Source organism: Hyla sarda, chromosome 8 (assembly GCF_029499605.1).
Source record: "Hyla sarda isolate aHylSar1 chromosome 8, aHylSar1.hap1, whole genome shotgun sequence".
NCBI lineage: Eukaryota > Metazoa > Chordata > Amphibia > Anura > Hylidae > Hyla > Hyla sarda.
Window position 1 is genome coordinate 15,617,919 of NC_079196.1, and position 27,477 is coordinate 15,645,395.

The 27,477-nt window shown below is 47.4% G+C and overlaps 1 protein-coding gene across 6 annotated transcripts in view; it reads left to right on the forward strand.

Moving 5' to 3' along the window:
• WNT6 (Wnt family member 6) overlaps nucleotides 1-27,477 on the forward strand; it is a 123,452-nt gene that overhangs the window by 93,129 nt on the left and 2,846 nt on the right. For all 6 annotated transcript variants that reach the window (XM_056535500.1, XM_056535505.1, XM_056535501.1 and 3 more), the window contains one exon: nucleotides 15,584-15,888. In XM_056535500.1, coding sequence (XP_056391475.1) covers nucleotides 15,584-15,888 — 305 coding nt within the window. The remainder of the gene's footprint in view (nucleotides 1-15,583; nucleotides 15,889-27,477) is intronic.

Below are 27,477 nucleotides of genomic sequence, written 5' to 3' on the forward strand. Positions count from 1 at the left end.
TGAGGAGGGGTTTGTTACAGTGTATCACCCCAGTAGTAAGTTGATTACATGAGGAGGGGTTTGTTACAGTGTGTCACCCCAGTAGTAAGGAGATTACATGAGGAGGAGGTTTGTTACAGTGTGTCAGCTCAGTAGTAAGGAGATTACATGAGGAGGGGTTTGTTACAGTGTGTCACCCCAGTAGTAAGGAGATTACATGAGGAGGAGGTTTGTTACAGTGTGTCACCCCAGTAGTAAGGAGATTACATGAGGAGGAGGTTTGTTACAGTGTGTCACCCCAGTAGTAAGGTGATTACATGAGGAGGAGGTTTGTTACAGTGTGTCACCCCAGTAGTAAGGAGATTACATGAGGAGGAGGTCTGTTACAGTGTGTCACCCCAGTACTAAGGAGATTACATGAGGAGGAGGTTTGTTACAGTGTGTCACCCCAGTAGTAAGTTGATTACATGAGGAGGGGTTTGTTACAGTGTATCACCCCAGTAGTAAGTTGATTACATGAGGAGGGGTTTGTTACAGTGTGTCACCCCAGTAGTAAGGAGATTACATGAGGAGGAGGTTTGTTACAGTGTGTCAGCTCAGTAGTAAGGAGATTACATGAGGAGGGGTTTGTTACAGTGTGTCACCCCAGTAGTAAGGAGATTACATGAGGAGGAGGTTTGTTACAGTGTGTCACCCCAGTAGTAAGGAGATTACATGAGGAGGAGGTCTGTTACAGTGTGTCACCCCAGTACTAAGGAGATTATATGAGGAGGAGGTTTGTTACAGTGTGCCACCCCAGTAGTAAGGAGATTACATGAGGAAGAGGTTTGTTACAGTGTGTCACCCCAGTAGTAAGGAGATTACATGAGGAGGAGGTTTGTTACAGTGTGTCACCCCAGTAGTAAGGAGATTACATGAGGAGGAGGTCTGTTACAGTGTGTCACCCCAGTAGTAAGGAGATTACATGAGGAGGAGGTCTGTTACAGTGTGTCACCCCAGTACTAAGGAGATTATATGAGGAGGAGGTTTGTTACAGTGTGTCACCCCAGTAGTAAGGAGATTACATGAGGAAGAGGTTTGTTACAGTGTGTCACCCCAATAGTAAGGAGATTACATGAGGAGGAGGTTTGTTACAGTGTGTCACCTCAGTAGTAAGGAGATTACATGGGGAGGGGGTTTGTTACAGTGTGTCACCCCAGTAGTAAGGAGATTACATGAGGAGGAGGTTTGTTACAGTGTGTCACCCCAGTAGTAAGGAGATTACATGGGGAGGGGGTTTGTTACAGTGTGTCACCCCAGTAGTAAGTTGATTACATGAGGAGGAGGTTTGTTACAGTGTGTCACCCCAGTACTAAGGAGATTACATGAGGAGGAGGTTTGTTACAGTGTGATGAGCGTCAGGGGCCATATTCAAATTCTCAATATTTCGCAAATATATGGACGAATATTCGTCCTATGTTTGCAAAATTCGCATATTCGCTATATTTGTTCTCTTTTTTTTCATGCGAAAATTGGTAATGAAATTCTCATAGTGCACATGTCCAATGATATCTTTCACCTAAAATAACCACCTAATAATTATATCTTTCAACCTAAAATCAGTGTCCTCTGACTGGAAGGGCTGATATTCACATATATTCGCAAAAAGAAAAAGAAGATTCGTCACTATGAATATATATCACTATATTCTAGATGCAAATCCTAAAATGTTGCAGTATCTTCTAATACCTTTTTTATTTTTACAAGATACGGCAACATTTTAGGATTTGCATCACTTGACTAATACGGCTACTCAAATTTACTTCACTATATTCTAAATACACTTGTTTTGAGGGGCGGGGCGTGAAGTCATGAGAGGGCGGGGCGTGAAGTCATGAGGGGGCAGGGCGTGAAGTCATGAGAGGGCGGGGCGTGAAGTCATGAGGGGGCGGGGCGTGAAGTCATAAGGGGGTGGGGCGTGAAGTCATGAGGGGGCGGGGCGTGAAGTCATGAGGGGGCGGGGCTATGACATCACCAGCTCCCGGCGCCGGCTCCAGCGTTCGGAACAGTTTGTTCCAAACACTGAGCAGCGGAGTACCCCTTTAATTCCTTTAGGACACGGGGTGCATGCCATCTGGACCTGGTACTTTATATAGAAGTAATTTACAAATCTATATAAATTTAGACTCGAAAGTCAAAGAACGGCGAATTACTTATCACAGCGGCTCCGGCTGTTCCACAAATTTGGTGCAAGTTTAGACCATCTATTAGTTGGATTACTTTACACCAAATTTTGGTACATATTTTGGCACGTGGATGGTAAATGTATCTTTTTTTTACCCCTTTTATTGAGCTTGTACTTTCTCCTTTTATGCCAATTCCAACTGTACAAAATGTATTTTATTGTCGCAAAATGTAAGATGAATTTGCTTAATTATATATATTTTTTTGTAATTTTTTTTTACAATACGCTTTTTTGACGTGCAGTTTGTGCACCACCTATTGGCACGGAGCGGAATTTCGCAAAACTTTAGCAACTTTAAAAAAAATATAAAAAACTTGCATATAATAAATGTGCCGAAAAAGCCACGACACTACTATTGTGGAAAACTTTTTTTTTTTTTTAAATCATCTGGGGCCCGAAAGTTAAACAGATTTGTAAATTACTTCTATTAAAAAAAATCTTAATCCTTCCAGTACTTTTTAGGGGCTGTATACTACAGAGGAAATGCTTTTCTATTTGGATTTCTCTTCTGTCACGACCACAGTGCTCTCTGCTGACCTCTGCTGTCCATTTTAGGAACTGTCCAGAGCAGGAGAAAATCCCCATAGCAAACAGTTCCTAAAATGGACAGCAGAGGTCAGCAGAGAGCACTGTGGTCATGACAGAAGAGAAATCCAAAAAGAAAAGCATTTCCTCTGTAGTATACAGCCCCCAAAAAGTACTGGAAGGGTTAAGATGTTTTAATAGAAGTAATTTACAAATCTGTTTAACTTTCTGGCACCAGTTGATTTAAAAAAAACAAAAAAACAAAAACGTTTTCCACGGGAGTACCCCTTTAATCAGCTGGTGTCAGAAAGTTAAACAGATTTGTAAATGACTTCTATTAATCTTAATCCTTCCAGTACTTATCAACTGCTGTATGCTCCAGAGGAAGTTGTGTAGTTCTTTTCTATCTGACCACAGTGCTCTCTGCTGACACTCTTTTTATTATAAAAATACAAAACTTATCCAATACAACAAAAAACAAGCTTAACCAGCTATAATATAAATCAAAAACAAAACCCTGCCTAACCGGCCAGCCCAGCTTTACAAAGCAAAAAGAAAACAAACAAACAAAAACCCACTGACACACATACCAAAAATGAACATAAAAACAGCACAACTTGGCTTAAACATAAACATAAAATTAGCACTACCTGGCTGTAACTCAAACCATCCATACTCGGGGGGGGGGGGGGGGGGGGGGTAAAAAATAATAAATAAATAAATAATATAAAAATAATAATAATTATAAAAATAAAGAAATAAATAAATAAAAATAAACAGCACAACTTGGCTTAAACATAAACATAAAATTAGCACTACCCGGCTGTGACTCAAAACCATCCATACTCGGGAAACAAAACAAAAGGGGAAAATAAATAAATAAAAAATATAAAAATTAAAAATCTAAATAAATAAACAAAAACACATAACACAACAACTGGTCCGACTGCCATAACTATAATATGAGACAATATAAAACGATGTAGATACAAAACCAAATAGATACAAAATCACTAATAGAAATTAATAAATTATAGTATATAAACATAAATATATGCACCCTATTTACAGAAACCTACAAAAAAAAAAAAAAAATTACAGGAAATCCCTACACTCGAACTGTGCCCTCACCCACACCACCCCTCCTGCACATGGGTCAGAGTCCATACCGTTCCTCTACAGTTTACAAAGTTCTGTCCTTAACTGACCCATGTCAGGTCCCCCAAAAACACGAAAACACACCACCACCCACAAATACACCCTCCTCACCTAGCACTCCACCCAACCAACTTATACACAAACTTATACATACTAACTAACAGACACTGAACCACAACCCACTTTAGGCCCAAGTTTGGTCGCCTGTAAGCCCTTCATGCCATATCAGCTTAAAACAAAACAAAAAAGCTAGCGTGCACATGCATTAGCCCACCACCAGAAAGAAGGATGGCAGACTTGATACACCAAAATAATTTTTAACTCTTTTCCTAACTCCCCCTACAATTCAGCCCTAATTCTATCCCTCCATTAAAGCTAACCCTACTCTCACCCTATCTCTATCCCTATCCCTATCACACTTCCCCTATCCAAAATAAAGGTACTCTACCCAAAAGATCTAGTACCTAGGGCACATCAAAAGAAAACCCTCTCCACAGGAGAGAAGCCCTGCTGGTACCAAGACTGCCATACTCCAAAGACCTGATCTTCCCGAGGTCACCGGTGATATTCCTACAGACCTCCACCTCGGAGAGGATTTTCTGCTGGGTCGACACTAAACACCGTGCATTCCACGTGTAGTACCTAACCACTAAACTAACTAAGAATAAAGTGCCCCGGTCTCGGCCACCCAGGTTCCTGAATGCCCCATAAGCCCACTCCGGATAGGTAAGGCCGGCAAGTTGACTCCAGCCGATGGAAGCGCCCACCCGGTTGTAAACCCCTATATTAAAGGGACAATGAAGCAGGAAATGGTCCATGCTTTCCAGCGTGTCCCCACACTCTTCTCGGGGACATCCCCGGTCATCAGAGTTCCTGCACTTCAGGTTGTCCCTTACATATACCTTCCCCTGAAAGCAGCGCCAGGCCAAGTCCCAAAACTTCTGGGGGATCCTTTTCATGTTTAAAAGGTACAACCCCACCCTCAGATCCCGACCTGGGCAGTCCCTGAGTGCCAGAGGCTTCTGGAAGTGGGTCAACAGAACCCGTTTGTCAAGGAACTGCCTTGACTGGGTCCTGATCTCCCACACTCCCAGACCCCACCGACGTATCGCCTTCAGAGTCGGGGTAGCGTAAGCCGGAAGATATCCATGGGGCGTACGGAGGTCCTTCACTTGCCCTCCTGTCTCCCATTCCTGGAAGAAAGGCCGAAACCATTCCCTGCAGGAGAGTACCCACGGAGGAGCCCTCTCTGACCAGAGGTTTGAGATGTTAGCTTTTAAAAAGGTGTTTGTTAACAACACCACAGGGTTTACCATAGATAAACCCCCTAGTCTCCTCGTGCGGTACGTAACCTCCCTCTTGACTAGGTTCATCCTGTTCCCCCATAACAGTTGAAAAAACAGGCTGTAGATCCTAGTGTAGTAAGCCTCTGGCAAGATACATACGCTGCCCAGATAGATAAACAAGGGGAGCAGGTACGATTTGATCAGGTGTACCCTTTCCCTGAGGGTCAAAGACCAACCCTTCCACTGGTCCACCTTCTGAGTGGCATCCTGGAGCTTACCATCCCAGTTTTTGGTGGGATAATCATCCTGGCCAAATGTGATGCCTAAGACTTTTGCTGATTCTTGGGGCCCTGGAAGGGTGTCCGGGAGATCAAACGTGGGATCCCCCCCTCCCAGCCAGAGACTCTCACACTTATCCCGGTTGATCTTAGACCCGGATGCCTCCGAGTAGCGTTCCACCTCCGACATCACCACATCAACCCCCTCTCTCGAGGAGACGAAAATAGTGACATCGTCGGCGTACGCCACTACCCCCTGGATGGCCCCCGGCTCCGCCAAACTCATCCCGACTCCCACCAACGGTCCGCAACTCACCCTCCTAAGGAAGGGATCGATCGCGAACACATATAACAGCGGGCTCAAAGGACAACCCTGACGGACTCCAGACCCCACTCCAAAAGAGTGGCCAGACCACCCGTTCACCAGTGGGAAACTCTCTGCCCCTGCATACAAGATCTTAAGCCAATTAACAAAAGTACTCGGTAAGCCATATCTCAGGAGGACGGACCAGAGGTACTCGTGGTTCACCCGATCAAATGCTTTGGCCTGATCCAAGGACAGCAAGTACCCCTTCCAGAAACCCGCACTACTCCGCTCCACTGCCTCCCTGACACTAAGGACAGCACTTAAGGTGCTTCGGCCTGGAACAGTGCAGTGCTGGGCCTCCGAAAGGAGCCGGGGTGCAAACTTCACCAGCCGATTAAACAGTATCTTGGCCAGAAGCTTCCTGTCCGTATTGAGAAGAGCTATGGGTCTCCAATTCTCAATACGGCTGGGATCTTTACCCTTTGAGAGAAGAATCAGGGCTGACCTCCTCATTGACTTTGGCAGAGTGCCCGAGGAGAGAAACTCATTGAATACCTCAGTCAAGAGGGGAGCTAAAGACTCCTTAAAGGTCCTGTACCACTCAGATGTTAAGCCATCCGGACCTGGTGACTTCTTGGGGGCAAGCCCCTCGATCGCCAGTCTCACTTCCTCTTCCCTGATCTCTTCTGCCAAAACGCCAAGAGAGGGGTCTACCCCTGGCTCAGGAATGGTTTCAGCCAGGAAACCCGACATCACATCCCGATCCAGATCCTTCCTTCCCAAGAGGTGAGAGTAGAAGGATCTGACGATCTCCAAGATCCCTGATCTGGACCGATTCAGAGATCCTGTACTATCAATCAGTCCTGAAATGACTTTACTACTCACTGACATCTTACAGTTTCTGTAAGGGTCGGGCGAGCGGTACTTCCCGAAATCCCTCTCAAAAACCAAAGATGCGTGCCTATCGTACTGACACCTCATCAGCAAGGACTTCACTCTGGAGATATCCTCTTGGCTACCTCCAGTCGAGACAAGAAGCTCGAGTTTCCTCCTCAGACCCTGATACAGGCGATACCTGTTCAGGGACCTGAGGCTCGAGAGCTGGCGGAAGAACCCCGCAACCCGCTTCTTGAATATCTCCCACCACTCTGACTTACTACTACATAGGCCCAGTAAAGGTACCTGACTCTGAAGAAAATCCTCAAAGGACTGTCTTATCTCCGCTTCCTCCAGGAGGGACGAATTCAGCTTCCAATAACCTTTTCCCATCCGGGGGGTTTCTGAAACATTCAGGGAAAACAAAATCATACAGTGATCGGAGAACTCCACCTCAACCACGGACACTGCAGAAGAGACGGCTTCCTCCTTTAAATAAAACCTATCTATCCTAGACCTGCGACTACCTTGATGATAGGTGAAACCCGCGTGGCCCGAGGGGCTCCGGATGTGGGCATCCTCTAGGCGAGCTTCTCTAGCTATGCTAATCAGCGCCACACTATCGCAAGTCAGCGGACTATTGGAGCCTCTCCTATCTTGGGACCTCGTGACATTATTGAAGTCCCCTCCAAAGATCACCTGCCGACTCGTAAAAAGAAAGGGCTTAATCCTCATAAAGAGATCTTTACGGCCCCGCTTACTTTGCGGGGCGTAGATGTTAATGAGCCGGAGCTCTTGTCCTGTTACGCCGAGCGCTCCGGGTCCCCGTTCCTCCCCGGAGCGCTCGCCTCATCTTCGTTGTTGCAGCGCCCCGGTCAGATCCACTGACCGGGTGCGCTGCGGGTCCGCCTTCAGCCGGGATGCGATTCGCGATGCGGATAGCGCCCGCTCGCGATGCGCACCCCGGCCCCCGTACCTGACTCGCTCTCCCTCGGTCCTGTCCCGGCGCGCGCGGCCCCGCTCCCTAGGGCGCGCGCGCGCCGGGTCTCTGCGATTTAAAGGGCCAGTGCACCAATGATGGTGCCTGGCCCAATCTTCCCAATTAGCTTAATTGGCTCCCACCTGTGCACTTCCCTATATCACCTCACTTCCCCTGCACTCCCTTGCCGGATCTTGTTGCACTTGTGCCTAGTGAAAGCGTTCCCTTGTCTGTTCCTAGTCCGTGTTCCTGACCTCCTGCCGTTGCCCCTGACTACGATCCTTGCCGCCTGCCCCCGACCTTCTGCTACGTCCGACCTTGCTTCTGCCTACTCCCTTGTACCGCGCCTATCTTCAGCATCTTCAGCAGCCAGAGAGGTGAGCCGTTGCTAGTGGATACGACCTGGTCACTACCGCCGCAGCAAGACCATCCCGCTTTGCGGCGGGCTCTGGTGAAAACCTGTAGTGGCTTAGAACCGGTCCACTAGCGCGGTCCTCGCCATCCCTCTCTGGCACAGAGGATCCACTACCTGCCAGCCGGCATCGTGACAGTAGATCCGGCCATGGATCCCGCTGAAGTTCCTCTGCCAGTTGTCGCTGACCTCACCACGGTGGCCGCCCAGCAAGCCCGACAGATCGCCCTTCTAACCCGTCAGCTGTCGGAAATGTCCACCATTTCGCACCAACTTCAGTCGCAACTTCTCCAGCAATCTTCTCCTCCGCCAGCTCCTGCACCTCCTCCGCAGCGAGTGGCCACTCCTAGCCTCCGCCTGTCCTTGCCGGACAAATTTAATGGGGACTCTAAGTATTGCCGTGGCTTTCTTTCGCAATGTTCCCAGCACTTGGAGATGATGTCGGACCAGTTTCCTACTGAAAGGTCTAAGGTGGCTTTCGTGTTCTGCCTTCTGTCTGGAAAAGCCCTGTCATGGGCCGCACCGCTCTGGGACCGCAATGACCTCGTCACTGCCTCTGTACACTCCTTCTTCTCGGAAATTCGAAGTGTCTTTGAGGAACCTGCCCGAGCTTCTTCAGCCGAGATTGCCCTGCTGAACCTGGCCCAGGGTGTTTCTTCCGTTGGCGAGTACGCCATTCAGTTCCGTGCTCTTGCTTACGAGTTGTCCTGGAATAGTGAGATTCTCTGCGCGACCTTTAAAAAAGGCCTATCCAGCAACATTAAAGATGTTCTGGCCGCACGAGAGACTCCTGCTGACCTACATGAACTCATTCATCTAGCCACTCGCATTGACATGCGTTCTTCCGGATGGCGTCTGGAGCTCCGCCTGGATATGGACTTTGTTCGCACGAAGCGTTTTTTCTCTCCGGCTCCTCTCTCCTCTGGTCCTCTGCAATCTGTTCCTGTGCTTCCCGCCGCGGAGGCTATGCAGGTTGACCGGTCTTGCTTGACACCTCAAGAGAGGACACGACGCCGCATGGAGAATCTTTGCCTGTACTATGCCGGTACCGAACACTTCCTGAAGGATTGTCCTATCCGTCCTCCCCGCCTGGAAAGACGTACGCTGACTCCGCACAAAGGTGACACAGTTCTTGATGTCAACTCTGCTTCTCCACGCCTTACTGTGCCTGTGCGGATATCTGCCTCTACCTTCTCCTTCTCTACTATGCTCTTCTTGAATTCCGGATCTGCAGGAAATTTTTTTTTGGCCTCTCTTATCAACAGGTTCAACGTCCCTGTGACCAGTCTCGCCAGACCCCTCTACATCTATTGTGTTTACAATGAAAAATTGGACTGTCTCGTGCGTTACCGCACGGAACCCCTCCTAATGTGCATCGGACCTCATCACGGAAAAATTGAGTTTTTTTCCCTCAGGTTCTTTGGCCCCAAGAAGAGGGGGAGACCCAAGGGGGGGGGTACTGTTACGCCGAGCGCTCCGGGTCCCCGTTCCTCCCCGGAGCGCTCGCCTCATCTTCGTTGTTGCAGCGCCCCGGTCAGATCCACTGACCGGGTGCGCTGCGGGTCCGCCTTCAGCCGGGATGCGATTCGCGATGCGGATAGCGCCCGCTCGCGATGCGCACCCCGGCCCCCGTACCTGACTCGCTCTCCCTCGGTCCTGTCCCGGCGCGCGCGGCCCCGCTCCCTAGGGCGCGCGCGCGCCGGGTCTCTGCGATTTAAAGGGCCAGTGCACCAATGATGGTGCCTGGCCCAATCTTCCCAATTAGCTTAATTGGCTCCCACCTGTGCACTTCCCTATATCACCTCACTTCCCCTGCACTCCCTTGCCGGATCTTGTTGCACTTGTGCCTAGTGAAAGCGTTCCCTTGTCTGTTCCTAGTCCGTGTTCCTGACCTCCTGCCGTTGCCCCTGACTACGATCCTTGCCGCCTGCCCCCGACCTTCTGCTACGTCCGACCTTGCTTCTGCCTACTCCCTTGTACCGCGCCTATCTTCAGCATCTTCAGCAGTCAGAGAGGTGAGCCGTTGCTAGTGGATACGACCTGGTCACTACCGCCGCAGCAAGACCATCCCGCTTTGCGGCGGGCTCTGGTGAAAACCTGTAGTGGCTTAGAACCGGTCCACTAGCGCGGTCCTCGCCATCCCTCTCTGGCACAGAGGATCCACTACCTGCCAGCCGGCATCGTGACATGTCCCTTCATGAAGACATCTAAGATCAGGCACCTCCCCATTTCTAATTCAATAACCCGTCGGCATTCAACAGGAGCGGTAAAAAGGACCGCCACCCCACTATACGGCTCAGCCGCAAGAGACCAGTGGGAGGGACCGCGCCTCCACTCTCTTCTGGCTTTTACCAGAGAGGCTAGATCTGACAACCTGGTCTCCTGTAAAAAGAAAATGTCGGCTTCAACGCGGCCAAGAAAATCAAAGGCTGCGAATCTAGCCGTATCCGACTTTATGCTGGCACAATTAATAGATGCCAGCGTCAATGGGGTGAGTGCCGCCATACAGGGTGATTAAATTAGACGGCCACACCCTTTACTTTTGTTTTCCCTTCTTTTTTGCCCCCTCATCCCCCGAAGAAGACGAGAGGGCAGGACCACTCTTGGATCTTTTTTTCGATTCAGATAGATCCATATTATCCCCGTCTCCGTCCGGCCCCGGTCTAGCCCTGCCCTCTGAGGAAGGTGCCTCAATAGGACAGGGCCCAGTTCCTCCCAGAGGCTCTTTCTCCCTAGGCACCTCGCCCTCACCCTCCCCAGCCAAGGAGGGGGAGGAGATGGTATCGAGGACGAGGTACCGGTTTGACAGGTCAACCAGAGGGGGGGCAGTCAGGCTTCCGTTTTGAACCTGGCCCGTAGTACAAGGAACAGAGGGCTCTTACCTCTTCTTTCTCCCTTTCCTTTTGCCCTTGTCTTTCTTTTTAGGCCTCTCCCCACTCTCCTCATCCACACTTTCATAGTGGGAGGAATCGGAAGGGTCGGCCATATTGCCTTCCTCTCTGTGAAGCCTCCTGATCTCCCCATCCAGCACATCCTCCTCCAGGGCTTCAGCGGTTACAGGGCCGCATTCAGGAGCAGAGGCCAGAGCTACCCCCGTCACCTGGGCACTCTCCAGCTCCCTACTCCTTCTACGATTTTCCTCCCGCCTTAGTTTGGCGGGGCCCTTTTTCCTCCTCACGAGCCCTGTTGCACCCCCATCCCTGCCCATACCCTCCCCGGCCGAGGCAACTTCACAGCTCTCCTCAGCCGGAGCGGCCGCTGCACGGGCGAAGGCGCTAGGACAACGGCTAAATGGGTGCCCAAGGACACCACACAGGTGGCACCGGATCTGCCTACAGGATGCGGCCAGATGTCCCACCCCACCACACAAAGCGCAGACCTGTACAGTACAGGCTGCACTAAAGTGGGTGGGGCTGCCACACCTGTGACAGACCTTAGGCTGCCCCTGGTAGAAGACCTGGATCCTATCACGTCCAAGGAAGGCGGCTGACGGAATGTGGGCAACCGTACTCCCTGAACGCCTGAGTTTGACGGAAAACGTCCAGGCCCCGGACCAGATCCCGTGCTCATCCAAGTTTTTCTTGGGCATGTCCGTCACATCCCCATACCGTCCGAGCCAGGTCATGATGTCATAACAAGAAAGTGACTCGTTACGGGTCAAAACGGTCACCTTCTTGACAGCATTCTGACGGGAAATCGCCTTTACGGCGAAATCCCGCCAGCCGGGCTCGTTTTTTGCCACTTCGTAATTCGACCAGAAGAGTTCGAGCCCCTCCGGCCGAACGAAACTGATGTCAAACTCAGACGATCCGTAGGGGTGAATCAGGGCAAAGATGTCACTCGCCCTGAATTCCATCTGAAGGAGGAGCTCAACCACTTTAGCGCGAGGTGGGCACGCATCCTCGCCCCTCCAAATCAGACGGACCACATTCCTACGGTTATTGTCCTGCCCGGTTGTCGGGAGGGACCAGACCACCTCCCCATTCCGCTCTCGGAAAGCCCCCAAACCGTGCCTCTCTATCCAGAAAGACAGGTCGACCTCACCCCTTCCCTCTACCTGGATCGACCTGTCACCCCTGCGTAGAGCCTCCAGGAGGCGCTGTTGCAAATGGCCCCCAGGGCCGGACGGAGACGGGGACCCCCCTGAACCCCCGGCAGCGACATTAGCATAGCTCCTGGGAGCAGTCACTGCCGGGGGGGCAGCCGGACCAGACCCAGAGCCAGAACCACTTACAACACCATTCACACCACAACTCTCAACCTCTTTATTTCCAGCCATACTATTACCACTCCCATCAACATTCACTCCACTGACACTCCCACATACACTCCTCTCACCCACAACACTACTACACCCATCAATATCACATCCTACATTCTTTTCCTGACTAACAAATTCTGGGCTGGCTGGGACTTGTAGTATGGCTGGCTTTAGTAAAGCCCTTTGTGCTGGCTTAGCCGCTGCTGGGGTCGACGCCGATGGCTTCTCCTTCATGGCTGCTATCACATCCTGATTCTGGGACTGCCCCACCGGGCGCACCCCAGCTCCTCCCACAGCGCCAGCACCTGCTTCACCCGACTTCACAGGCTCTGTGGATAATCCCGGCGCCCGGACACTCCCCCCCCTCACAGGGGAGTGCCTTGCAGTGCCGGTAATGCCCACAGTACTCGGGGAACCGCCCCCCGAGCACCCAGGGGCATAACTCGCGCTGCCCACCATGAGCCCATCCTGCCCCTCCCTACCAGCAGGATGGGCGGGCTTCACATCTATTGCGTCTGCAGCTTTTACTGACGCCATGCTGTATCGCCCATGCTGGCTCCGTTCCACCACAGAAACGGAGTCTGGCAGTTTAGAGGACCCAGCAGCCTGAACCAGCTTTGCAGCTGGCCCAGACTGCTGGAAAGGACGGAACACATAATGCACAGTTTCCTGGGTCTTCTGTTTTTTTGCCTTTCTTTTTACTAATGTGTCATCACACTGGTCATCACCAAATGTAAAATTCTGGAGGTGGGCTGGGGACTCCTGCATCACTATAGCCCTCAGCAATCCCCCAGCCTCACTCTCCACATCATCATCCTCACTATCGCTTAGCGGTAGTGCCACCTGAGCCGGCTCTATGTAGCTGTCCTGAGTCTTAGTGGTCTGGGTGTCACAGGGAGTAGGGTCAGGCAATACATCATCCTCCACAACCTGTACACTTTCCTCCAACTTCTTCTCCTCCACCTCCTCCTCCTTTACACCAACACCACCATCCTCTCTTTCTTCACCGCCACTACTCTCCCCATCATCCACCTCCACCTTACCTGGGGATTTCATGGCGGCAAATCGATCCCGGTTCTCCATCTTCTCCCTGAAGAGACCGCTTCCCTCCAGGATCTCTGCTCTCCTCTCCTCCATCTTTGCAATGTCTTTCTTCAGGGCTGCAATCCTCTTTTTCTGTTCCAGTTTATTCTTTTTGGACCCAGAGCATGCCAGATTCTGGGCTCCACGCAGGTCCTCTCTCATCAACCTAAGCTCCCTACCGCAGCGGTCGTATTCCGCAAACCGTGCGGTCATGCGGGAGCAGTAGGTCTCGCTGGATTCTTCGGGCCCTCTCTCAGCCCACAACTCAATACTTTGCCTCCTCGCCTTCCTTCCACTGGATCTCTGGCTGGCACCCATTGCCGGAGGAGCCGAGCCTGCATTGCTGCAGACTCTGCCAGATCTTCTTCCTCCGGCCGGAAAAATGGCTGTCGCTGTTTTCTCTCCACCCCCCGCCAGCCTGGAAGAACGGGGAGTGGAGGCCAGGGGCTCCATGCAGGGAAAACTCTCCCAAGGAGCCTGCCACACCCCTGGGAAAGGTTGGTGAATCACCTGCTCTGCCTCTGGAACTCTGGAGAAACACAAAAAGGGACACACCCAAAGCTGCTTCACACACAACTGCTCCTGGCTACTGTGTTCCACAGGAAGCGCTCTCTGCTGACACCTCTGTCCATGTCAGGAACTGTCCAGAGCAGGAGAGGTTTGCTATGGGGATTTGCTCCTACTCTGGACAGTTCCTGACATGGACAGAGGTGTCAGCAGAGAGCACTGTGGTCATACAGAAACTTCCTGTGGAGCATACAGCAGCTGATAAGTACTGGAAGGATTAAGATTTTTTAATAGAAGTAATTTACAAATCTGTTTAACTTTCTGGAGCCAGTAGATTTGACAAAATTGATTTCCACTGGAGTACCCCTTTCAGCTAGAAATTTTTTTTAAATGAAAAGCATGACGAAAAGTCACAAAAACTGTGGCCTGGTTTAGAACACATTTATTTATGTGACTAGAAACAACAAAAATATGCATTGACAAAAAATGCGCAGATTCCTCATGCACGGCCTTGTTCACACTATGTAAAAAAATAGCTACATTTTATTGTTGTATGTTTTTTCGTGCAATTACGGACAAAAACTGACGTTAAAAGGGCACTGTCATTAAAACTAATTTATGCTATTGCACTCCTTATGGTAAATAAAAAATATTTCTAATATACTTTGGTAAAAAAAATGAAGTTTTCTATGTTTTATTTGTGCTTAAAAAAGCTCAAGAGCACATTTTCCCCATCTCATACACAGACTTAGGACCGAAGTCCAAACACAGGAAGTGCAGCCTGGAGTGCTGAGGGGGGTGTGTCCAACCTCATCCAATCATAGCTCCTCTCACACTGAACTGCCATATGCTGTTGGTTGGACACCCCCCCCCCCCTCAGCACTCCAGGCTGCACTTCCTGTGTTTGGACTTCGGTCCATAGTCTGTGTATGAGATGGGGGGGAATGTGCTCTTGAGCTTTTTTAAGCCCAAATAAAACATAGAAAATTTTATTTTTTTAAACAAAGTATGTTAGAAATATTTTTTATTTACCATAAGGAGTGCAAAAGCAAAAAAATTTCTTAATGAGTGTGCCCCTTTAATAAAACTGTGTGAACACGACCTGAGGCCCTTTTTAGGGCTTCATAAAGCGCTGAACAATAACTCCCATCATCCATCATTCGGGTTGGATCCATAGCTGGTGCCTGCGATCAGACGAGACATTGTGATGTCGTTCTTATTATTTCTTTCCAATGACAAATGTTTCAGCACAAGTCACGATTTAGTGAACGCAATAAACGCGGTTGGATCCGATCGTCATTACTGGATAATACGTCCGGGGGGGGGGGGGGGAACCATGAACCCCGTAATTGTCACAGACGTTCATTGAGATTTGGAGCGATGTGACAGATCCTATTGTCTCCTGGGGAATTATTAGGAGACTAGATAAGTCTAGCATTGCCTCTGGCTGGATCCTGTTACCCCCCCTGACTATATTGGGACTGGCGATGCCCCCTCTTTGGCAAAACCAAAAAACACAAACTTATGAACAAGGGCCAAGAGCGGAAGAGAGATCGTGTAACCCAAGAAGATACAATTTGCTACAGTTTAGTTCCAGACTTGTATATAATGTATCTTTTCCAGTGACTTGGAATAAGTGGCCTGTGAATATTTAGGAAGATTATTGGGCTAGAAATATGGAGCTAATGGTTCGTGTTATTCTCCGCAGATATCCGGGAGACGGCGTTTGTTTACGCCATAACGGCGGCCGGGGTGATCCACACGGTGACGCAAGCCTGCAGCATGGGGGAGCTGATGCAGTGCGGCTGCGAAGTGACGCGGAACTGGGCGCCACCGTCCCCTCAAGCCAATGGACGCGGGGCAGAAGGATCCGCCTGGGAGTGGGGAGGCTGCGGCGATGACGTGGAGTACGGCTACGAGAAGTCGCGGCAATTCATGGACGCAAAGAGAAAGAAGGGGAAAAGCGACATCCGCACCTTGATTGACCTCCATAACAATGAAGCAGGACGGATGGTAAGAATTCTTTGCAACCAGGGGATTTGCTCCTGCTCTGGACAGTTCCCGACACAGACAGAGGTGTCAGCAGAGAGCACTGTGGTCAGACTGGAAAGAACTACACAACTTCCTGTGGAGCATACAGCAGCTGATAAGTACTGGAAGGATTGAGATTTTTATATAGAAGTTTATATATATAACTTTCTGGCACCAGTTGATTTAAAAAAATGTAAATAAAAAAATTCAGCGGAGTACCCCTTTAGGGTTTGTTCACACGTACGCAGATTTGATGCACAGAGTTTTCTGCTGCAGATTTCAATGTAAACTAAATGACTGCACACAACTAATCTGATCTAATCTGCAGTTACAAATCCTGCGCATCAAATCTGCGCAGGATCCTGTATGTGTGAACGCACCCTTAGGGTACACGAGCGGACCCACAGCGTATTTTACACTGCAGATCCGCCGCTGAAGGACCCCTGCATGGTGGCCTCACATGTGCCTGCTTGGAGCAGACACACTGCGAAGTGCGAGTTGCCGCGCATGCGCGGTGTACTCGCGCACATGGCAGCAGTACATGTATACTGCGAGTATACTGTGCATGTGCATCTCAGTGTGTCTGCTCGTAGCGGCGTATTGCCGCTCCGAGCAGGCACATGTAAAGCCACCATGCAGGGGTCCTTCAGCGGTGGATCTGCAGTGTATAATACGCTGTGGGTCTGCTCGTGTGAACATACCCTAAAGCTGTGACCCATAGCTCAACAGATAGCTTGGAACCACCTTTTTAAAGGGGTACTCCGGTGAAAAACTATATTTGTTATATCAACTGGCTCCAGAAAGTTATACAGATATGTAAATTACTTCTATTAAAAAATTCTTAATCCTACCAGTACCTATCAGCTGCTGAAGTTGAGTTGTTCTTTTCTGTCTGACCACAGCGCTCTCTGCTGACACCTCTGCTTGTCTCCGGAACTGTCCAGATTAGAAGCAAATCCCCGTAGCAAACCTCTCCTGCTCTGGACAGTTCTTGACATGGACAGAGGTGTCAGCAGAGAGCACTGTGGTCAGACAGAAAACAACTCAACTTCAAAAGCTGATAAGTACTGGTAGGATTATGTTTTTTAATTTTTTTTTTTTTTATAAAGAAGTAATTTACAAATATGTTTAACTTTCTGGAGCCAGTTGATATGCAAAAATTTTCACCGAAATACCCCTTTTAAGGGGTTGTCCAGAATGAAACACATGGCTGCTTTCCTCCACAAACAGTTTTACGCCTGTGCACAGGTTCTGTAAATTGCAATATCAGACATGTCCTATGGACATCTGTGGCGCTGTTTCTGGGCAAATACATCCATGTTTTTCCATTCCTGGACAGCACATACAGCATTGTGATGCTCTGGGTATTGTCTATAAGCTGGGGAATGGATTATCCCCATACATACTTGTAGGTTTTAGGGCAGTTTTTCCCAACCAGTGTGCCTCCAGCTGTTGTAAAACTACAACTTCCAGCATGCTCGGACAGCCAAAGCACGCATACGCATGGGGTTGTATAATGGACCTATATACGCTTTACGGGGGTGTATAATGGCTGCGTATATGCTTCTGTATTCCAACTGCAAGAATATCCCAGAATATAAAGCAAATTTCGGCTGAATTCCCCAACGTAAGTTGCTCATACCGCCCCCTATGGCCACAAAATGAAAGAGTTTTTTTTTATGTACATGTCATTGCCTTACAGAAACAGCGCCACACTTGTCCACAGGTTATCCTTAGTATTGCGGCTCAGCCTCATTCACATTAAAGGGGTACTCCGGTGAAAATCTTTTTCTTTTTTTGTGTATTTTTTTATTTGTTAAATCAACTGGTGCCAGAAAGTCAAACAGATTTGTAAATTACTTCTATAAAAAAAATCTTAATCCTTCCAGTACTTATTAGTTGCTGAATACAACAGAGGAAATTCTTTTTTTTTTGGAACACAGAGCTCTCTGCTAACATCACGAGCACAGTGCTCTCTGCTGACATCTCTGTCCATTTTAGGAACTGTCCAGAGTAGGAGAAAATCCCCCATAGCAAACATATGCTGCTCTGGACAGTTCCTAAAATGGACAGAGGTGTCAGCAGAGAGCACTGTGCTCGTGATGTCAGCAGAGAGCTCTTTGTTCCAAAAAGAAAATAATTTCCTCTGTAGTATTCAGCAGCTAATAAGTACTGAAAGGATTAAGATTTTTTTTTAATAGAAGTAATTTACAAATCTGTTTTACTTTCTGGCACCAATTGATTTAAAAAAAAAAAAAAAAGTTTTCTACCGGAGTACCCCTTTAAAGGGGTACTCCGCCCCTAGACATCTTATCCCCTGTCCAAAGGATAGGGGATAAGATGTCAGATTGCAGCGGTCTCGCTGCTGGGGACCCCAGGGATCGCCGCTGCGGCACCGCGCAATCATTGCTGCACAGAGCGAGTTCACTCTGCACGTAATGACGGGCGATACAGGGGACGGAGCATTGTTACGACACGGCTCCGCCCCTCGTGACGTCACGGCCCGCCGCCTCAATACAAGTCTATGGGAGGGGGCGTGGCGGTCGTCACGGCCCCTGCCATAGACTTGCATTAAGGGGACGGGCCGTGATGTCACGAGAGGCGGAGGGGCGGAGCCTCCGTCCCCTGTATCGCCCGTCATTACGCACAGAGCGAACTCGCTCTGTGCAGCAATGATAGCGCGGTGCCGCAGTGGCGATCCCCGGGGTCCCCAGCAGCGAGACCGCGGCGATCTGACATCTTATCCCCTGTCCTTTGGATAGGGGATAAGATGTCTAGGGGCGGAGTACCCCTTTAAGGACCGATGCTGCAGTACCATAGACAGCCAATGGACAGGGGTGGCGCTGTTTTTGGCAGGAATAATGCAGCAAAGTTTTTCTAATCTTGGACAATCCTCTAGCTATTGCAAAACTACAACTCCCAGCATGCCCGGACAGCCAACGGCTGTCCGGGCATGCTGGGAGTTGTAGTTTTGCAACAGCTGGAGGCACTCTGGTTGGGAAACACTGTTTTAGGGGGTACTGAGGTAGTAGTCACAGTTGGGCCCTGGTACCAGACGAGACCCTAAGATGACAGGAGGTGGATCCTGGTTCACAGTGACACCCAGGATCCTCTCCTTGTTCCCCGAATATCCTCCCATTGTGCAGCCATTCCTCCCCCCTCTCCGCTGATAACCCCCAGTGTATCTGGAAGGTTTCTGTACAATGTTCCTTTAATTGTATCAACAAGCAGAGAAATGAGAAGTGCCATATAGCAGAGTGATTTATGGGAATAGTCTAGCAGAGCTGTCTGCGCTCATTCTGCGCTGTCACTCACACTCAGGACAATGGATTTTTGGCTTCGTGCTCGGAGACCTGTGGTTTCCTATAGACGATCATAGAAAAGTATTTTAATTAAAGAGCCAGAAGAAGGAAGAGGCCGCCATGAATCATGAATTAATGAGCAATGAGCGATGGATCAGGAGGCGGCCGTGTGGCCATGAGAATTCCTGGGGGTGGTGGGTTCTGCCTGCAGGGGATTCAAGGTGCATTCCATAAGAGAAGCATCAAGGTGTTATCTCCAATCTACCCACCTCCTCCCCATCTCTCATCCCTATCTTCCTGTCTCTGTGTACATACATTACATTACTGATCCTGTACTGATCCTGAGTTATATCCTGTATTATACTCCAGAGCTGTACTCACTATTCTGCTGGTGAGGTCACTGTGTACATACATTACATTACTGATCCTGTACTGATCCTGAGTTACATCCTGCATTATACTCCAGAGCTGTACTCACTATTCTGCTGGTGAGGTCACTGTGTACATACATTACATTACTGATCCTGTACTGATCCTGAGTTATATCCTGTTTTATTCTCCAGAGCTGTACTCACTATTCTGCTGGTGGGGTCACTGTGTACATACATTACATTACTTATCCTGTACTGATCCTGAGTTATATCCTGTATTATACCCCAGAGCTGTACTCACTATTCTGCTGGTGAGGTCACTGTGTACATACATTACATTACTGATCCTGTACTGATCCTGAGTTATATCCTGCATTATACTCCAGAGCTGTACTCACTATTCTGCTGGTGACATCACTGTGTACATACATTACATTACTTATCCTGTACTGATCCTGAGTTATATCCTGTATTATACTCCAGAGCTGTACTCACTATTCTGCTGGTGAGGTCACTGTGTACATACATTACATTACTTATCCTGTACTGATCCTGAGTTATATCCTGTATTATACTCCAGAGCTGTACTCACTATTCTGCTGGTGAGGTCACTGTGTACATACATTACATTACTTATCCTGTACTGATCCTGAGTTATATCCTGTATTATACTCCAGAGCTGCACTCACTATTCTGCTGGTGAGGTCACTATGTACATACATTACATTACTTATCCTGTACTGATCCTGAGTTATATCCTGTATTATACTCTAGAGCTGTACTCACTATTCTGCTGGTGAGGTCACTGTGTACATACATTACATTACTTATCCTGTACTGATCCTGAGATATATCCTGTATTATACTCCAGAGCTGCACTCACTATTCTGCTGGTGAGGTCACTATGTACATACATTACATTACTTATCCTGTACTGATCTTGAGTTATATCCTGTATTATACCCCAGAGCTGTACTCACTATTCTGCTGGTGAGGTCACTGTGTACATACATTACATTACTTATCCTGTACTGATCCTGAGATATATCCTGTATTATACTCCAGAGCTGCACTCACTATTCTGCTGGTGAGGTCACTATGTACATACATTACATTACTTATCCTGTACTGATCCTGAGTTATATCCTGTATTATACTCTAGAGCTGTACTCACTATTCTGCTGGTGAGGTCACTGTGTACATACATTACATTACTTATCCTGTACTGATCTTGAGTTATATCCTGTATTATACCCCAGAGCTGTACTCACTATTCTGCTGGTGAGGTCACTGTGTACATACATTACATTACTTATCCTGTACTGATCCTGAGTTATATCCTGTATTATACTCCAGAGCTGCACTCACTATTCTGCTGGTGAGGTCACTATGTACATACATTACTTATCCTGTACTGATCCTGAGTTATATCCTGTACTGATCCTGAGGTACATCCTATAGTTTTGCCAGTGGTCATTGAAATCACCACATATTCCTACATTTCCTGTATAGATGTCGGACAACCAAGGAATGCTGGGAGATTTCAGCTCTTGTTTGTGTTACTTCTGTGGATAGGCTTCTATCAGTTGCTGCCTGTCTCTTTGTGGCCAGTAGGGGCAATAGGAAACCTGCAGTACTGCTTATTGCCATCGGGGGCATTCCAGTAGATGCTCTGTTTCACCATCATTGGTTTTCAGTAGGATTGGGCCCCGGACATGTTACTTTTGCACCAGACTCCATGTCCCCATATTTCCCATTTGCGCAGGATCTCCCAGGAGACCTGATATGGTAGGAGGCGCTATCTGCCGACACTTACTGTCAGTCGGAGCGGTCTTACCGCGGACAAAATACTTTCATATATACAGTAGTCAGCATATTGCTATAACAGAACACAACCGATCCAGCACGTGGCGTCTGCTACCAATTCCTACATTTTCTCATTGTTTATTATTGTTAAGGATGCTGGAAATTATGTAAAATGAAAACCTCCATCATCTGCCCCATCATACCTCCATCATCTGCCCCATCATACCCCCATCATCTGCCCCATCATACCCCCATCATCTGCCCATCATACCTCCATCATCTGCCCCATCATACCCCCATCATCTGCCCCATCATACCCCCATCATCTGCCCCATCATACCCCCATCATCTGCCCCATCATACCCCCATCATCTGCCCCATCATACCCCCATCATCTGCCCCATCATACCTCCATCATCTGCCCCATCATACCCCCATCATCTGCCCATCATACCTCCATCATCTGCCCATCATACCTCCATCATCTGCCCATCATACCTCCATCATCTGCCCTATCATACCCCCATCATCTGCCCCATCATACCCCCATCATCTGCCCCATCATACCCCCATCATCTGCCCCATCATCTGCCTATCGTACCCCATCATCTGCCCCATCATACCCCCATCATCTGCCCCATCATACCCCCATCATCTGCCCCATCATACCCCATCATCTGCCCATCATACCCCCATCATCTGCCCCATCATACCCCCATCATCTGCCCATCATACCCCCATCATCTGCCCATCATACCTCCATCATCTGCCCCATAATCTGCCCCATCATACCCTCATCATCTGCCTATCGTACCTCCATCATCTGCCCCATCATACCCCATCATCTGCCCCATCATACCATCATCATCTGCCCATCATACCCTCATCATCTGCCTATCGTACCTCCATCATCTGCCCCATCATACCCCATCATCTGCCCCATCATACCCTCATCATCTGCCCATCATACCCTCATCATCTGCCCATCATACCATCATCTGCCCCGTCATACCTCCATCATCTGCCCATCATACCTCCATCATCTGCCCCATCATACCCCCATCATCTGCCCATCATACCTCCATCATCTGCCCCATCATACCCTAATCATCTGCCCATCATACCTCCATCATCTGCCCCATCATACCTCCATCATCTGCCCCATCATACCCCCATCGTTTGCCCATTATACCCCATCATCTGCCCATCATACCTCCATCATCTGCCCCATCATACCCCCATCATCTGCCCCATCATACCCCCATCGTCTGCCCATCATACCCCATCATCTGCCCATCATACCTCCATCATCTGCCCCATCATACCCCCATCGTCTGCCCATCATACCCCATCATCTGCCCATCATACCTCCATCATCTGCCCCATCATACCCCCATCATCTGCCCCATCATACCCCCATCGTCTGCCCATCATACCCCATCATCTGCCCCATCATACCCTCATCATCTGCCCATTATACCCTGATCATCTGCCCCATCATACCCCCATCATCTGCTCCATCATACCCCCATCATCTGCCCATCATACCTCCATCATCTGCCCCTTCATACCCCCATCATCTGCCTCATCATACCCCCATCATCTGCTCCATCATACCTCCATCATCTGCCCATCATACCCTTATCATCTGCCCATCATACCATCATCTGCCCCATCATACGTCCACCATCTGCCCCATCATACGTCCACCATCTGCCCCATCATACGCCCATCATCTGCCCCATCATACCTCCATCATCTGTCCCATAATACCCTCATCATCTGCCCCATCATACCTCCATCATCTGCCCCATCATCTGCCCATCATACCTCCATCATCTGCCCATCATACACCCATCATCTGCTACATCATCTGCTCCTCATCTGCCCATTATACCTCCATCATCTACCCCATCATACCCCCAATATCTGTTACATCATCTGCCCCATCATACCCTGGGAATGCTCATGAGGTGGGGCACAAAGTAGATGGTTCCTTGGACGTTCCCTTATTGTCTTAATGGTTGTTCATCTCAGAGATAAAATGTGCCCCCCAGATAGAAGAATCTATGAGTAATAATAGTCACAGAGAGAAAGCTATAGGGGCCCCCGGGGTCAGATCCCACTGTCTAGCTCATATCTATCTATCTCTCATATCTATCTATCTATCTATCTATCTCTCATATCTATCTATCTATCTATCTATCTCTCATATCTATCTATCTATCTCTCATATCTATCTATCTATCTCTCTATCTCTCATATCTATCTATCTATCTATCTATCTCTCATATCTATCTATCTATCTCTCATATATATCTATCTCATATCTATCTCTCATATCTATCTATCTATCTATCTCATATCTATCTATCTATCTCTCATATCAATCTATCTATCTATCTCTCATATCAATCTATCTATCTCTCTATCTCTCATATCTATCCATCTATCTCTCATATCTATCTATCTATCTATCTATCTATCTCTCATATATATCTATCTCATATCTATCTCTCATATCTATCTATCTATCTCATATCTATCTATCTATCTCTCATATCTATCTATCTCTCATATGTATCTATCTATCTGATATCTATCTATCTGATATCTATCTCATATCTATCTCTCATATCTATCTATCTATCTCATATCTATCTATCTATCTATCTATCTCATATCTATCTATCTATATCATATCTATCTATCTATCTCTCATATCTATCTATCTATCTCTCATATATATCTATCTATCTCATATCTATCTATCTATCTATCTATCTGATATCTATCTCATATCTATCTCTCATATCTATCTATCTATCTCATATCTATCTATCTATCTATCTATCTACAGTGGGGATCAAAAGTTTGGGCACCCCAGGTAAAAAAATTGTATTAATGTGCACAAAGAAGCCAAGGAAAGATGGAAAAATCTCCAAAAGGCATCAAATTACAGATTAGACATTCTTATAATATGTCAACAAAAGTTACATTTTATTTCCATCATTTACACTTTCAAAATAACAGAAAACAAAAAAAATGGCATCTGCAAAAGTTTGCGCACCTTGCAGAATTTATAGCATGCACTGCCCCCTTTGGCAAGTATCACAGCTTGTAAACGCTTTTCGTAGCCAGCCAAGAGTCTTTAAATTCTTGTTTGAGGTATCTTTGCCCATTCTTCCTTACAAAAGTCTTCCAGTTCTTTGAGATTCCTGGGCTGTCTGTCACGCACTGCTCTTTTAAGGTCTATCCATAGATTTTCAATTATGTTGAGGTCAGGAGATTGTGAAGGCCATGGCAAAACCTTCAGTTTACGCCTCTTGATGTAATCCCCCGTGGATTTCGAGGTGTGTTTAGGATCAGTATCCATTTGTAGAAGCCATCCTCTCTTTAACTTCAGCTTTTTCACAAATGGCATCAAGTTAGCATCCAAAATTTACTGAAATTTTATTGAATCCATTTTCCCTTCTACCCGTGAGATGTTCCCTGTGCCACTGGCTGCAATACAACCGCAAAGCATGATTGATCCCCCCCCCCCATGCTTAACAGTTGGACAGAGGTTCTTTTCATTAAATTCTGTTCCCCTTCTTCTCCAAGCGTACCTTTGCTCATTCCAGCCAAAAAGTTCAATTTTAACCTCATCGGTCCACAGAACTTGTTTCCAAAATGCATCAGGCTTGTCTATATGTTCATTTGCAAAGTTCAAACGCTGATTTTTGTGGTGAGGACGTAGAAGAGGTTTTCTTCTGATGACTCTTCCATGAAGACCATATTTGTACAAGTATCTCTTTATAGTGGAATAGTGTACCACAACTCCAGTGTCTGCCAGATCTTTCTGGAGGGATTGTGCAGTCAAACGTGGGTTTTGAATTGTTTTTCTCACAATCCTGCAAGCTGTTCTGTCTGATATTTTTCTTGGTCTTCCAGATCTTGCTTTAACTTTCACTTATCCTGATGACTGCTATTTCTTAATTACATTCCGAACAGAGGATATTGACATCTGAAAACGTTTTGCTATCTTCTTATAGCCTTCTCCAGCTTTGTGAGCGTCAATTTTTTTCAGTTTCAGATTTCTAGACAACTGCTTAGAAGAACCCATGGTGCTGATTGTTGGGGCAAGGTCAGATCAGTCTGGGCATTTAAAACCTTTGAGATTGACATCACCTGGTCTTCCCAGATGATGATTGAGAACAATCCATGACACTGGCAGGTCTCAGCTTTGCAAAGGGGGCAGTGCATGCTATAAACTCTGCAGGGCACCCAAACTTTTGACCCCATTTTTTTGTTTTCGGTTATTATGAAAGTGTAAATGATGGAAATAAAATCTACCTTTTGTTGACATATTATAAGAATGTCTAATCTGTAATTTGATGCCTTTTGGAGATGTTTCCATCTTTCCTTGGCTTCTTTATGCACATTAATGCAAATTTATACATGGGGTGCCCAAACTTTTGATCCCCACTGTATCTATCTATCTCATATCTATCTATCTATATCTCTCATATCTATCTCATATCTATCTATCTCCTATCTATCTATCTCATATCTATCTATCTCATATCTATCTATCTCATATCTATCTCATATCTATCTATCTATCTCATATCTATCTATATCTATCTTCCGTATACCTCTTATATATGATGCAGTTCCCTCTCCTGTAGACACCTCTTCCCCTGCAGTATAACATTACCCCACAGACCTGACACTATTTTGTCTAGATAGACTTTGAGTAACGGCACTTGGCACTGTCCCCGGGGCCGTCGCTCTCACAGTTTCAGCATTTATTTGTCAGGATAATTGTAGGGTCAGAATTGTTTCGACTTGTTTGACTGATAATATATATTGTGCAGCGATTCAGCGTTCCAGTGCGCAGGATAGAAATCTTTATCTCACTCCAGTAAAATATGTTGGGAAATGAAGCCACGGGGGCTTTATTGTTCTTGATCAGTCAGGCCAAACTTAACAGTGCCCCCCTCTGTACTAAGGACAAACAACAAGGACAGGAGCACAAATTACACAAAACGGTGCAAAAATTTACATGTGCAGCAGTTATAAAAATGACATCAATCTGTAGATAAGGTTAAAGAGATTGTCCAGGGATATATATTTAATTTCATATTTAGATGGGGGCACTATAGCAATAAAAAAAAGTAATACTCACATCCCCCATTCCACTGCTGCTCCCCACTGCTCCAGTGATGCCTCAGTCCTGCTCAGCCAATCACTGACAGAATTGGGACAATTGTGTGGCCAGTGATTGGTTCAGGGGGCAGTTCCTGTGCATCACATGAAGCAGTGACGAGTGGGGACAGGGAGCTGCACCAATTGCAGCTGGGGGGATTTGATTTGGGTGAGTATCACTTTTTTTTTAAATTATTACAGTGCCCCAAGCCCCATATATCATAGCATAATGGGTAACTTTTAGTGAACATTCTATACAAACAGTTCAAAAACAAAACAGTACCTGATGTAGATGATGGTAGAGAATAGATGACACTGAAGGAGTTAAGCCATGTGGAGTGTAGATGTTGACTTGAACAGTCCTTGAGATGGTATAATCCCTGAAGACTTTGGAAAACTCTATAGGTTGGCTCCCAAAAGAAAATTGTCATCTGGCCCAACCAGAGGTCCACAAAGGCACAAATTTGCTGAGGGGCCCTTGCTGAACATTTCTACCCTCAGTCAAGTCAGGCCAGGGTAAAGACTTCCCAAGGGATATTGTGATCCCCAGTAAGACAAGCAGGAGCAACTCTTCCTTATACATCATGTGGCCAAGAGAAGTCAGTGTGGCCTAAGAAAGCTAGACCTATATGGGGGGCTAATTATAATAACCCCACCTATATACTAGATTCTGGTAGATTCTGGAGAATACCAGAATATATGAAAGGATAACTACAGTAATACTGTCCCACCAGAGGTTCATCTCTATTTTTCCATCTGCCATTATCTGGTAACATATGAAAAGTGCAATTTAACCATACATATTCTGGGACACTACAAACTCCCACTCTTAAGAACATCAATCCTCGGCTTTGTGGTTTGTGGAAGGGGATACATAAGGATTAAAAAGCATTATTAGATAT